At 37.3% G+C, this 15,073-nt stretch overlaps 1 protein-coding gene across 3 annotated transcripts in view; it reads right to left on the reverse strand.

Annotated features, from left to right (window-relative positions):
• Positions 1-283: 283 nt before the first annotated feature.
• The window catches only part of KLHL2 (kelch like family member 2), a 143,080-nt gene continuing 128,290 nt past the window's right edge, over positions 284-15,073 (reverse strand). For all 3 annotated transcript variants that reach the window (XM_020976335.2, XM_020976336.2, XM_078148719.1), the window contains 4 exons: positions 14,747-14,875; positions 14,199-14,339; positions 3,264-3,407; positions 284-1,407 (listed from right to left, as the gene is read on the reverse strand). In XM_020976335.2, coding sequence (XP_020831994.1) covers positions 1,379-1,407; positions 3,264-3,407; positions 14,199-14,339; positions 14,747-14,875 — 443 coding nt within the window. In that variant the 3' untranslated portion in view covers positions 284-1,378. The remainder of the gene's footprint in view (positions 1,408-3,263; positions 3,408-14,198; positions 14,340-14,746; positions 14,876-15,073) is intronic.

The following is a 15,073-nucleotide window of genomic DNA, read 5'->3' on the forward strand; positions in this document are numbered from 1 at the left end:
AATGAATGCTAAAAATTTTCTTCACATATAATTGGGGAAAAATAAAATACTATTAAAGACAAAAAAAATCCTTCTGTTTAAGTGACCTGGTTCTCTTTTGGGGAAACATATCAATTAGACTTTCTAATTTCCAACTTAATAGCCTCGCCTATAAGTTTCCTTTAGCAACAATTCAAAATGCAAAGTTACACAAAAGCAGAAAATTGTGTGAAAACTGAAGAGAACTTTTACTAACAAACTATTAAAAAGGGGGATGCTTTCACAATATAAATCAAGGCCACTGTGAAACAAAAAATATACAAACTTTTATTCAAAGATAACAGCTCAAAAGGACAAATTTTCGTTATTTTTAAAGGGAGTTTGAGAATCTTCTTAGGAAAAAAATTTGATCAACAAACATGGCCACACACAGAATGTTCTCTCTTTGTTAATAGCTAAATGTACACACAGAGAAATTACTTGTTAAACCATGCAAATTCAGTTTAATTCCATACATTCATTATATTCATCAACCTGCATTTATGTTCATGCCATAGAGTCACTTTTTGAGAAAATAAAAAAAAAACCCAATTACAGCAAAACATAACCAAGATTAAATCAAAATAAGGCATAAATAAGCATGACTGATATTTTATTTCCAAATGTTTGGCATTACACTTATTCAAGTGTTTCACACCATTTCCATTCCTCAGAAGTGGCATTTATAAGCGTTCAGCATTGTTAAATATCAAAAAATACAACTCTGTTTTATAATGTAGTATACTGGCAGAATTCAAAGTCCTGGGCCAATTATAAATAGTATAATCAAGTTTCAAACATTTTCAAAGGAAAGCAATCTACACACATATGTATATATGCACACAACTTATTATATTCATTGAATCAAAGATGTTTTATAAAAGCAAACAGCTGATCTCCCTGCCAGTGGGTATCACTGATGTAAGCTTCTATACCCATTAAAAGATACACAGTTTGTGGAGATACCAATTTCCTGGGAAGGAAACAATAAAGACAAAATTTACTTTGACCAGAATGCACATCACTTTTTCCTTCTTCACAGAACAATCCATAGTCATCTGTGTTTGATACTGACTGGTCCTTAGGAAAGCCATTTTTGTCCAGAAACTTTATGATAATAAATACTGTGGTCCATACGTCTTGTTAAAAATTCAGTCAGCTGCTGCTCAATACAGAAAACTCCAACACGGCGCTTCGACCTAGAATAATCTTCAGCATCTGATGCCTTTAATGGCAGACGAACTTCTACTGAGACTCAAAATGCAGCCATGAGTAGAGAAGTGTTAGACCCTAAGTCACTTCAAAAATACTTGTTGAAGCTTGTTTTGAGAGGATAAGTATGCAGAAATCCTTCTTCTGTTCATAATGGTTTATCAATAACTGTCACACCTAGTGGAAGAAATGAGAAAAGAAAACTGAAGACAAGGGCAGTATTCCCAAACAATCCCAATTTCTTTAGAAATAATCAAAGAAAAAAGCATGAGAAAAGCAACAAAAAAAAATTAAGACATTCATCAATTTCATTCTTGTAAAACCAGAGCAGAGAACCATCATTCTCCTACTCGATAAAGGTTGTGGCTCCTATCACCTCCAGGATAGAATAGACGATCCCCTATCTGGCATTAGAAATCCTTCACAACCTGTCCCTCTTCCATTATTCTGTTTTCTTATGGTTTATTGTTCTCCATGTACTCTCCAGTCCAGTGAAACTGGCCTTCTTGTTGTTCACAAGACACTCCATCTCCAGACTCTGGGCATTTTCTCTAGCTATGCCCCATGCAGGGAACACTGTCCTTCTTCAGGTCCTTTCTCACTCACCAGCACTCTTTCTACTATATCATGTTGACTAAATCCCTACGTCACTTTTGTGGTAGCAAGGAAGGAGGGAGGAGGAGAGAAAGGAAAGCAAGGAAACAAGGGGAGGAAGGAAGGAAGGAAAGGATGGAAGGGGAGAGGGAAAAAGGGAAGAAGGAAGGAGGAAAGGAAAAGAAGGGAAAAGACAAGGAAAGGAAAAAAAGGAAGAGAAGCTAACAACAACAACCCTGGGGGTTATTAATATATATGTCAAGAACTCTGAAAACCTTAAAGTGTTAGACAGCTGTCAGCAAAAGATAGAATTATTTTAGTGTTAACTGACCAGTCACATCTAACCCCTATGGTTTGTCTTCATTTCTTCAGGTCTTAGACAAGGCTAACCAAAAGTCAAACACTGTCTACTCTGTCTTGGATCCCTGGCAGATTAGGAGGTCTCTACTCCTTCCTCTGAAACAAACTGCCCCCAAGGTCAGCAACTAACTGGCTGTGACCCAAACATGACTATAAGTTTCCTGTATTCTGTAGGTACCTATGAGAAAAGGCTCATATTCAGAAGTCTATTCACTCCATAGACACACATTTCTCTGTGAACCAAATGATGCTTCCCTCTGCTTAGCCTTGTATCTTATGTGTAGAATAAAGCTTTTGATTGACTTATGCTAAATTTTAATAAAATGTTTTAGTCTTGCTATGACATTTCATATTGATTGCACATCGCCAGTTTTTCTGGCATATCATGAGTCAGAACATCAAAAGATTTTGGATGTTGATTACCAAGGATAACTGAATTAGTAGAAGACAGGATGTTCAGATTTTGTTTGGTTTTTAGTCTAGATGGGTGATTTCACTGGTACAGAAGAATTCCAATGCAGATCAGCATCTTCCTGAAACAGAATCTCAGAAGGTTGTCTGAAGTCATGGTTAGTTATATGCCTTGGCCAGGGTCATAAAACTAATATGTGGTAAAGGTAGAACTTGACCCTAAGTCTTTCTGACTCATAGGTCAGTTCACATGTTGTTAGCATTATACTTAAATTACATGAAATGCAATTTGAAGAAAGCTTCTTTAGATTTCAATATGTAAAAAGTCCAACCACTGAGCAGTACTGTGGGCTGAAAATTGGACTTGGAGTCAGGAAGATCTGAGTCTAAATCCTACCTCATACACTTACTGGCTGTGTGGGCCAAAGGCAAATAAGTCACTTGACCTCACTCAGCCTTAATTTCCTCATCTGTAAAATGGGGGCAAAAATATACTCTTCATCATGGAACTGAGAGGATTAAATGAGATAATATATTTAAAGTGCTTTTCAAACCTTAAAGTGCTACATAAATGCTAGTTATCATCATCATCATCATCATCTTCTTCTTCTTTTTAATAGAACAGAATATTTTTAGAACTGATTAGAAAGAAAGAGGACAATCATTACCTGCATAACTTCTCCCTGTGCTCATACAAGATGACACCACTGTCCATTTATCAGTTGTTGGGTTATAATACTCCACTGATGCCAAGTTACAGGAACCATCATCACCTCCAACTACATACAATAGGCCATTAACAGCACAAACACCTTTAAAAATGTGAGGGGGTGAAAAAAAGAGTTAAGACATTTAGGTGAGGTGATGGGATAATTTGTTTCCCTGGAGAAAAGCAAGTTTAGAAAATGAATGACCTCAGAGTCCTTTTTATATGTGGGAGACCTTACTTCTTCTAAAAAATAAAGAGTATATGAGTTGTCAGCTTCTTGGTATGACATCTAAGGGCAGCTTGATTTTTCTTATGTTCATCCTTCACTTTCGAAGAGGACTAAGGACATCACAGGTGATGTCTTGATTTGTGCATGAACTGGATTTAAGTGAGACAGAGTTGCACAAAGTTATCAGCCTCACCATCCCTTCCAGAGTCATAGAAGTTCTGTGGCAGGACAAAAGTCAGGATGACTGGAGATCATCTGGGATGCAGTGGATGTTCTTGGAGTCTTCAATGTCTGACCAAGCTCTGAGCACTCCACAGAGTCTGCTTCAGCTGCCTTCATGACCACTGGAATAAATTATTCTCATATGCCCACTCTGTGGAAGGAAGTCTTCACATGCTTGGGGTAGACATCCTTCTGACTCACCAACAGGTATCAGTTACCCCCAACCTGGTTTAGCTTGTTTGTTGAGATTGTTTTATTGTTTGTGTGGCTACTGAACATGCTACAGCTTCTTGGAGCTACAGGTGAGAGCTGGGTGACAAGTGAACACCTAAGGTGGATGAACAGCCCTGAAAAAGGGCTTAGCAAGCCCTTACATCAGAGGTGTTAGTCCTTCCTGAACACTCTGCCATAGAATGTATAAAATATCTGCAAGTTCACTTACCAAGATATACGCCAAAACTATATGAATACAATTACAAAATCATTTACAAAAATAAAGGAACACGAATAATTGGAAAAGAATCTCAATAAAAGAGGCATGAAAGAGTTTTTACAGAGGAGGGGAAGCACTTGAATCTTACTCTCACTGAAATTGACTCAAAAAGGAAATAACGTACACACTCAATTGGGTCTATCTTATCCTGCAAGGAAGTAGGAGGGGATGGGGAAGAGAAGTGGGCAGGACTGACAGAAGAGAGAGTATTTTGGGGGAGGAAATAGAAGCAAAACACTTCTGACGATGGACAGGGTGAAAAGAGAGAGCAGGATAAATGGGAGTGGGGAGAGAAATAGGACGGAGGGAAATACACAGTAATCATAACTTGCAAAAATGTTTACAGCAGGCTTCTTTGATATAGGCCTCATTTCTCAAATATATAGAGAACTGAGTCAAATTTATAAGAATACAAGTTATGCCCCAATTGATAAATGGTCAAAGAGTATTAATAGGCAGTGTTCAGATGAAGCAATAAAAGCTATCTATAGTCATATGAAAAAATGCTTTAAATCACTATTGATTAGAGAAATGCAAATTAAAACAACTTAGAAGTACTATCCCACACATATTAGACTGGCTAATATGACAGAAAAGGAAAATGATAAATGTTGGAGAGGATGTGGAAAAATTGGGACACTACTGCACTATTGGTAGAGTTGTGAAATGATCCAACCATTATGGAGAGCAATTTGGAACTATGATCAAAGGGCTACAAAATTGTGCATATCCTTTGACCCAGCAATACCACTACCAAGTCTGTATCCCAAAGAAATAAAAAAGAAAAAGGAAAAGGACTTATATATACAAAAATATTTACAGCAGCTCTTTTAGTGGTGGCAAAGAACTGGAAATTGAGGAGATGGCTCAATCCTCCATCAATTGGTGAAAGACTGAACAAGTTGTGCTATATAATTGTGATAGAATACTATTGTGCTGTAAGAAATGATGAGCAGGACACTTTCAGAAAAACCTAGAAAGACTTACATGAACTGATGCAAAGTAAAATGAGCAGAACCAGGAGAATACTGTACACAGTAACAGCAGCATTGTACAATGATCAACTGTGAATGACTTAGCTATTCTGAGAATACAAAACTGAAGGACTTTATGGGTCCTAAGAACTGCTATTTGTATCACATTGAGAGAAAACAAAAGGAGCAAATGGTTCAATAAAAGAAAGATTATTGTCTTGCATCTGTTGGGTGATCTTGCTTGCATCAAGAGGAACAGCAAATCAAGGGTCAGGAGTCTGTATATAAATATGCTGACAAATTCAACATCCATGCTACCCAATGGCCTTAGCATGATGTAGTTTATGAACTACCTGGCTATGCATTCCAATAATGATATTATTTAAAACCCATTTGTTCTTAGATAAAGAAACAACTCCCTGTGATGGCGCCAAAGAGTTTCCCATATAAGTATAATTAGTCCAAGAAACCATTCCTGTCCTAAAGTTAGAGTTTAGCTACCAAACAATTTCTGTTCTATTATAGCTATTAATAAGGCTTCTTTGGAACACAACTACATATGATATAGTTAAAAAGATTCTGTTCTGCATGGCTTTGTCTCTACCATGGTCATCAATTTCTCTCTTTATCCTACATACAGAGCTGGCTTCCTTGTGACTGAGGCCAATAGTATTTAAATCACATATATGTTGTATGCTATTTTTAGGGACAGGTCCATGCCCAAAGACAATAAGGAGTAATAAAATAAACAGGCCAACATAACAGGGATTATAATGCCAAAATGTTTTTGCCATCTCTTTTTAATTTTGGGGTAGACCTCACAGGTGGACAGGGCCCAAGTTCTTTCACATTTTCATATTTCCTATGACTAAATATCTCCTGCCCAAGAAGTTCAACAAGATTCTCACATTCTGATTTTTCCATTTCATTATCACTTTTATCTGTTTCTTTGTATTCATCTGTCCCATTTTCAAAATGTTTCTTCTGTTACAAAAAAGCACTTATCTAATTGGTTAAAATTAGTAAGGACTACATTGGACTGAGACCATTTTTAAAAATATATATAATTAATTAATTAATTTTAAACTTTCACTTCAACATTCACTTCCATAAGATTTTGAGTTTTCAATTTTCTCCCCCTCCCCAAAGATGGCATACAATCTGATAAAGGCCCTACTTATACATTCATATTAAGCACATTTTCACATTAGTCATGATGTAAAGAAGTAGAACTAATGGGAGGAACCATAATAATGAAGAAACAAAACAAAACCACAAAAGAAAAAGACAGCAAATAGTATGTTTCCAGATTCCACAGTTCTTTCTCTGGATGTGGATACCATTTTCCCTCATGAGACTTTTGGAGATGTCTTAGATCCTTACACTGCTGAGAAGAGCTAAGTCTATCCAAGTTAGTCATCATACAACGTGGCTACTACTGTGTACAATGTTCTTCTGGTTCTAATCACTTCACTCAGCATCAGTTCATTCAAGTCTTTCCAGGTTTTTCTGCTTGCTCATCATTTCTTATAGCACGATAGTACTCCATTACATTCTTATAGAACAACTTGTTCAGCCATTCCCTAATTGATGGGCATCCCCTCAATTTCCAACTTTTGGCCACCACAGAAAGAGCTGCTATAAATATTTTTGTACATGTTGGTCCTCTTCCTGTTTTTTATGATCTCTTTGGGATACAGACCTAGTAGTGGTATTGCTGGGTGAAAGAAGGTATACACAATTTTATAGCCCTTTGGGCACAGTTCCAAATTGTTCTTCAGATTGTTTCGATCAGTTCACAACTCCACCACCAATGCATTAGTGTTCCAATTTTCCCACATCTTCTCCAACATCTATCATTTTCCTGTTTTGTCATGTTAGCCAATCTGATAGGTGTGATGTGGTACCTCAGTCGTTTTGATTTGCATTTTTCTAATCAATAGTGATTTGGAACATTTTTTCATGACTATAGATAGCTTCAATTTTTTCCTTTGAAAACTTCCTGTTCTCTATATATTTTAGAAATGAGGCCTTTATCAGAGACACTGGCTGTAAAAATTGCCCATTGAGGCCATTCTTGGAATATGCAACTTTAATATCCTGAAAAAAGGTCAGTGCTCCAACAGCTGGCACTAGTGGGCAACATAGAATTTAGCAGTGAGTTAAGAAAGATTCAGATCTAATTGATTCCCAGGTTCTTGCAGATTAATTTACTAAGTCATTACAGATTTCAAAAAGAGGACCAAGAATCAATAGTGAACCTTGATCTTTGCCTGTGAGATTGAAAGCATCTCTTTAGAGCATCTGAAGTATAGACGTGCCCTCCTGGCTACGAATCATCCTCATTCTCTTCAAACTCAGTTCATGAGGAAATTAATGTCTGGGTATTTGCAAAACAACAACCTTAAACCTGTTTACAAAATGCTCAAATGAACTGTAACAGAGATAAAGAGGGAACAAGAAGCAAAACCCAGAAAGCTATTGGCTTGTCCATAGCTTCAGGTTTCTCTCTTACAACAGTTCTGCATCACAGGGTGATTTCTTAGATGTTTAAAATTTCCTTATGGGAAAATATTCATTCATATGCAAGAAAGAGAGAAGGAGACATTTCCCCTGCCTATGTAAATCCAATGTGATTTCACTGTGTAGTTACTCCCTTAAAGCCAGAGAGAAAATGGGCACAAGTTTCAAAGAAATTGTTTAACTGATTTTTTTTCACTTTTTTTTTTCTTCTTTGATATAAAGGATAGTTCTTTAGAAGACTGAGGGGAAAGGAATCAATGAGGAACAGAGGTGAAATAAAAACAAAGACAGTGATAAAAATTATTTTAAAACAAAAATCCAGTTAATGCCTTCCCCTGTGAAACCAACTGTGTCCCACTAAGTTCTCTCATCTTGAGATTATATACTTTCCCATTCCCCATCACAATCAACCAATCAATATAAGTTTCTATAATGTACCACATACTGTGCTAAGTGCTGGGAATACAAAAAGAGGCAAAAGAAAATGATTGTGATGGAATACTACTGTGCTACAAGAAATGATGAGCTCGATGATCTTAGAAAAACATGGAAAGACTTGCATGAAATAATGAAGAGAGAAATTAAGCAGAACCAAGAGAACATTGTATTGTATACAGTAACATTAATATTGTTTTAAGAACAATTTTGAGTGAATAAGTCATTTTGACTATTATGAATACCCAAATTAACTACAAAGAACATATGAAGACTATCTGCATGCAGAGAAAGAACTAATAAATAGAAGCATGTATAGAATAATTTTACATATATATGCTTATTTGTGTCTAATGGTAGCTATCTCTAGGGTGGAGGGGGAGAGGGAAGAAAAAAAAGAAAAGAACTTTACATGATAACTATTATATATTTAAAAGGAATAGCAAGTTGTACATAACAGATTTGCAGTTTCAGGTGCAATCATCTTTTTTTAAAAAAATTATACTGTTATAGAAATGTTTGTTCTATTCCATAAATTAAAAATTAAAAAAAAAAGTTCCTGCCCTCAAGAAGTTTACAATCTAATGGAAGTCATTGGGATTATACTAGCTGTTCATTTCAGACTATGGAAGAACGGTAAATATAGGCATCAGAATAATGGAAAATAGTTTTTCTGAGAAGAAAATAGCTTGTCTCCTGGGGCTGTTAATGCTTCAACATTTCAAGGATCTATGATGTCATGGGTGTGGGTGCTCCCCTCCACCAGGCTATCAAATGAAAACAAATGAGTAATCCACAGTAAATCCTCCCGACAAGAGTGACTCATGAAAATCCTTTTATCTACAGAGTGATTTCATGTACTAATGTCACAGAAAAGGGGGGCGGGGAAAGACTGATATATGCCCTGATGCTTCACATAAACAAACTGCCCATTTATTGCCATACAAATTCAAAGCTGGAATCTGTTCCTGTTTTAACTCCCCACATTCTCCACCGGGGCTATCCAAATGTAGGGTAAAGCTTTCTAACAACAGCCTTCATTCAGGCCATATCCTGGGAGCCGGAAGGTACCTCTGAGGCCACTGAGGCCACTCCATACATAAATAGGAATTCCAGCCTCAGCTTGAAGACCTAATGTAAATGGGGAAACCCATCCTCTACTATGGTGGCCCATTCCACTTTGGGAGAGATATAATGATTAGGAATTTGCTTCTGACATCAAGCCAAAATCTGGCTCTTTGTAGCTTTTCACTTTGCTACTTTGAGATCAAGGAGAAAAAAGTCAATTACTGCTTCCACACGACAAATATTTGATAGCAGTTGCTATCATATTTTCTCTAGGTCTTATGTCTTCTTGGCTTCAAGGTCCTTCAATCAATCTCATATGTCATATTTTCTAGTGCTTTCACTACGCTGGTCAGTCTCTTTTAGACATTCTCTATCTCTACATCTTTCTCAAAATGTGGTACCCAAAACCATATACTTATTTTCTTTATATTTTTCCGTTCATACATACAAATATGCGTACATATACATACACACATGTGTACTGCGTGCATATACATATTACTCTATATATGTACGTATGTGTGTATGTGTATGTGTATATTCATTCATTCAATAAACATTTTTAAGCATGCACCATATGCCAGGAACTGTGCTAAGAACCTGGGATAAAAAAGAATTAAAAGATATTCCCTGCCCTCAAGGAGCTCACAATCTAATGGAGGAGACAAAATGCAAGCAAATATATACAGAGTAAGGTATATACAGGATAAATAGGAAATAATTAACAGAGAGTTAACTGGAATTAAGAGGGGTTGAGGAATGCTTCCTGTAGACTAAGAGATTTAGTTGGGACTTACAAGGAAGTGAGGGAGGTCAGTAGCTGAAGTGAAGGAGGGAGAGCATTCTAGGCTTGGGGGACAGCCAGAGAGCATGCCCAGAACTAAGAGATGGAGAATCTTGTTCTGGAACAGCCAGGAGGCCAGTGTCACTGGATTGAGGATTAAGCATTAAGAAGTAAGGTGTAAGTAGACTGTAAAGGTAGGAGGGGGCTAAATTATAAAGGGCTTTGAATGCCAAACATTTTGTATAGGGTCCTGGAAGCATCAGGGAGTCACTGGAGTTTATTGACCGGGGGGGGGGGGACAGGGATGCGCATGTGGTTTTTTGACACGATCAGACCTGCACGTTAGGAAAGTCACTTTGGTGGCTGAACGCAGGATGGACTGAAGTGGAAAGAGACTTGAGGCAGGCAGACCTACTAACAGGTTATTGAAATAATCCAGGTATGAGGTGATTAGGGTCTGTAGCAAGGTGGTGGCAGTGTCAGCAGAAGGAAAGTGATTCAAGAGATGTCACAAAGATGAAAAAGCTAGGTCTTGGCAACAGCTCAGACTGGGGCCGTGGGTGGTGAGAGATAGTGAAGAGTCTAGAATGACTCCTAGGTTATGAGCCTGAGCAACTAGAAGGATGGTGTGATCCTACACAGTGACAGAGAAGGTAGGAGTGGGGCAAGGTTTAGAGGGAAATGAGCTCTATCTTGGATATAATCAGTTCAAGTTGCATACTGAAATATATTCTTATTTTCCTGTTAAAATGCAAGATCTTTGTGAGTAGGGATTTTTCTATTCTTTGTATCTCTATACACACATAGTAGGCACTTAATAAATGCTTACTGATTGACTGACCAGGAGAGATAGTAGAGGAATCATCACATCTTTTGTTTAGGACATGATGACTCTTTTAATGAAGCCTCAAAAAATGTTCAGTGTTTTGGCTACCATGTCCCTCTGCTGATGGCTACAGTTCATTTAGGTCTTTTTCACAAGAACTGTTGTCTAGCTAAGCCGTCCTCATCTTGTATTTGAAAAACTGATTTTTCTCAACCCAAATTGAGAACTTTTATAACTATTACATATTTTTTAAAATTTCAATTTAGTCATTGTTCTAATCTCTCAAGATCTTTCTAAGCTCAGGCTCTATTACCCAACATGACTGTGGTATCTTCAAGCCTTGTGTCATCTGTAATTTTAAGAAGTAGGCCACCCATGAGTTGTGAACTGAGCCAACCATTTTGGAGAGAATTTTGGAACTATGCCAAAGGGCTATAAAAATGTGCATTCCCTTTAACTCAGCAATAGCACTACTAGGGCTATATCCCAAAGAGATCACAAAAACAGGAAGAGGACCCACATGTACAAAAATATTATAGCAGCTCTTTCTGTGATGACAAAGAATTGGAAATTGAGGGGATGCCCATCAATTGGGGAATGGCTAAACAAGTTATAGCATATGAATGTAATGGAATACTATTATGCTATAAGAAATGATGAGCAAGCAGACTTCAGAAAAACCTGGAAAGACTTGCATGGACTGATGCTAAGTGAGGTGAGCAGAACTAGGTGAAAGTTGTACACGGTAACAGTCACATTGTGTGATGACTAACTTTGATAGACTTAGCTCTTCTCAGCAATGCAAGGATTTAAGACATCTCCAAAAGTCTTGTGATGGAAAATGCTATCCACATCCAGAGAAAGAACTATGGAGTTTGAATGCAGATCAAAGCATACTACTTGCTCTTTTTTTTCTTCTGTTTTGTTTCTTCTTTTTTGAGGTTCCTCCTACTGGTTCTAATTCTTCTTTTACAACATGACTAATGTGAAAATATGTTTAATAGGAATGTATATGTAGAACCTATATCAGATTGCACACTGTCTTGGGGAGGGAGGTGGAAAAGGAAGGTGAGAAAATTTAAAACTCAAAAGCTTGTAGAAGTGAATGTTGAAAACTAAAAAGAAATTAATTAAAAACGGAAATTAATTTAAAAAAAAAAGAATGTAAGCCCCTTGAGGGCAGAGATTGTTTTCTTTCTCACCTGTATTTGTATCCCCTGTGTTTAGAGCCTGGAACACAGTAAGCAGGTACTTAAATAATTAAAATGCTTGCTGATTGATTGCTTAAAAAAAAAAAAAAGCAGGCCACCCAGGTGTTCATTCAAGTTACTAAAAATGTGATGAACTGAAGAAATCTAAGGGCACTCTGTTATTTCCCCATAACTTTCTGCTGGTTATGTGCATAGTCTCTGTCACCATGCTTCTTGCTAGAAGATTTTAGAATATAAGAAAAAAAATGTTTATATATACATAGAAAAATACAAAAAGAATTTAAATTTTTTATATTTATAAATATAAAAATATACACAAGATCACTTTAGCTTTTTAGACTGTCATATCACATTATTAATTCAGAATGAGCCTGTAGTCCATTTAAATTCCCAAAAAATTTTTCAGACACAAAGCTTTAGTAATAACCAACCTTCCCTCACCTTGTATTTGTGAAGTTGCTTTTTGGGACTTAAGAATAAGTCTTTATATGTATCCTTATTCATTTTCATCTTGTTGGATTTAAGCCCAATGCTCCAGCCGGGAAAGATCTTTCTGAATCTTGCTTAGCTGTCCTAGCTTTGTGGTATTTGCATATTTGATGAACCACTGGTTAAGAAGATGGCGGGTCAGAACGAGAAGTGGATTTCTGAACCACAACTTAAAAGATAGCAATAGTGCCTGACCAGGGGTGAAGGATTTCCAGGCTGGCAAGAATGTATTTTCCTAATGTCTTACAAATCTAATTTTAAAAAATCCTGAAAATATAAAAGACAAGGAAAGGAGAAAACGGTTTATATACATTTAACAAACTAGATAAGAGAAAAAAGTAGCTATAACGAAGGAAGAACAGGAGATCACAAGGAACAAAATCCAAGAACGGAGCCACTAGCAACCTAGGGATTCAAAAGTCTGCACACAAATGATCAGTGTTTAGGGAAAAAAACTGGAGGACCAGAAGGCCTAATATAAGGAGGCTCATTTGACCTCAAAGATATCATTGAGACTTAGTGGGATGGAGTCTAGATTAGAATATGGCTCTGGATGAGTCCATCCTTGCTCAAAAGTAATAGGATGGGCATAGGGGGGTAGCATAGTATATTAGAAAGGTAGACTTGTGTATGGAGATCTGGGAATCAGACCTGGAGAGAATGATGGAAAGCATTTGGGTGAAGAGCATTAGAGAGAAAAATAAATAATTTCATTGTTAGAGTATACAATTGGCCACCTGGGCAGAAACAGAAAATCAGTGAGAGTACCAGGAGCAGATCACAAGTCTGACACAGTGGCACTGAACAGCAATGTTAAGGGATTTCAATTATTCAGAAATCTGCCAGAGCAGGAACAAAGGAAGGTTAGGTAGTACCCTATGAACTAAAATTCTTACAAGGGAAGTCAGCCCCAGAGGGATGGTGAAACTCAAGAACAGAATTCTAAAGATCCAAAGGGAAACAATTCCAATGAGAAGAAAAAAAATTATGAGAATTATCTAAAGTCTGATATGGATGCATAGGGGAACTCATCACCAACTTAGATTTTGAAAACATATACATAGCAAGTTTTTTGTTGTTCAGTCACTTTCAGTCATGTCTAACTCTTCATGACCCCATTCTTGGCAAAGATACTGGCTGGAGTGGTTTGCCATTTCCTTCTCCAGCTCATTTTATAGATAAAGAAACTGAGGCAAACAGGGTTAAGTGACTTGCCCAAAGTCACACAGATACTAAGTGCTTGAGGCCAAATTTGAACTCAGGAAGATGAATCTTCCTGATTCCAGGACCAGTGCTCTACCCACTGTGCCACCTAGCTGCCTGAAGGAAGGAAACAGAAGACAAATATAAGGGCATGACACAGTTCATTCTCAAAATTAATTTTCTTTACCTTGTTTCCTCTCCTACTTTGTTTCTAGATTCCAAATTATGTTAATTTATGGACTCTGCTCTATTCTCATAAGTGTTTACAAGTGTCAGATCATTTGGGAAGTCTTGCTACTTTTAGCAGCTGAAAATCATTCCTAGAGCACATTATGAGCTTGTTGGATTTTTACATAATTAATTATGAGCCTTATTAGTAAAAAGCCTTAAAGACAACTGCAATAAAGACTTCTCAGCTCTTAGATGGAATTAAGTACCTGCGTTTCTTCTGCACATGTTCATATCTGCCACTTGTCTCCATGTATTAGTGGTGGGATCATACACTTCCACGCTTTTTCTTACTAATGGTCCATCATGACCTCCCACAGCATAGAGTAAATTGTTTAACACTCCAACCCCTAGAAAACACAAAAAGAAGTGAATTGTAGCCCAGCCACTGCTGGGCTGCCATACAACATCCCATACCTCAGAGCTGGCTCAAAATACATGTTCACATTCACAGGCTCTGACAATAGCACAGGCAGGGAAGATAAATTTTTATGGAAGCACAATGGAATCTGGTAGGATACGAGGGAAATGGTGATCCCAAAAGGACCTCAATAGGCATTGCTAGGGCTCTGAAATTAGGGCACCAAACTGAATGAGAAGAACCATAGCAAACCCATATAAAGTAAGGTGGCATCATTAGCACTGGGATTCTGAAATTTTTTCTAGACAGTAGAAGGGATGCCAATGAATCATCTCATCCATCTGTAGGCATTAAGCTGCCCTTGGAGTTCAGGTGCTCACTTGAGGCTGCGTTTACCTGCTCCACTCCTGCGAGTGCTCATTTCCGAGATATAGCTCCACTCGTTTGTGGCTGAGTTATAACATTCCACGGTGCTGAGACACTGACGGGATGCTCCATCATAACCCCCCACGGCATATAACAAGCCTGGAAGCAGGATCACAAGGTGAGCTAGATTTCTAAAAGATACTGTCCTTGTTAAAAAAAGATGTGAGGATCATTCTTCTCCCTCAGTAGCAACATGAGTTCTTCCTTGATGATATAAAATGTCGATTTTGTTTACAATGCTTTAAAGACTGCCTAACAGTAATACCACTTCTTATAGATGAAGGGATGGTCAAAGGG

This window comes from Phascolarctos cinereus, unplaced genomic scaffold (genome assembly GCF_003287225.1).
Source record: "Phascolarctos cinereus isolate Bilbo 61053 unplaced genomic scaffold, phaCin_HiC Scaffold_9;HRSCAF=440, whole genome shotgun sequence".
NCBI lineage: Eukaryota > Metazoa > Chordata > Mammalia > Diprotodontia > Phascolarctidae > Phascolarctos > Phascolarctos cinereus.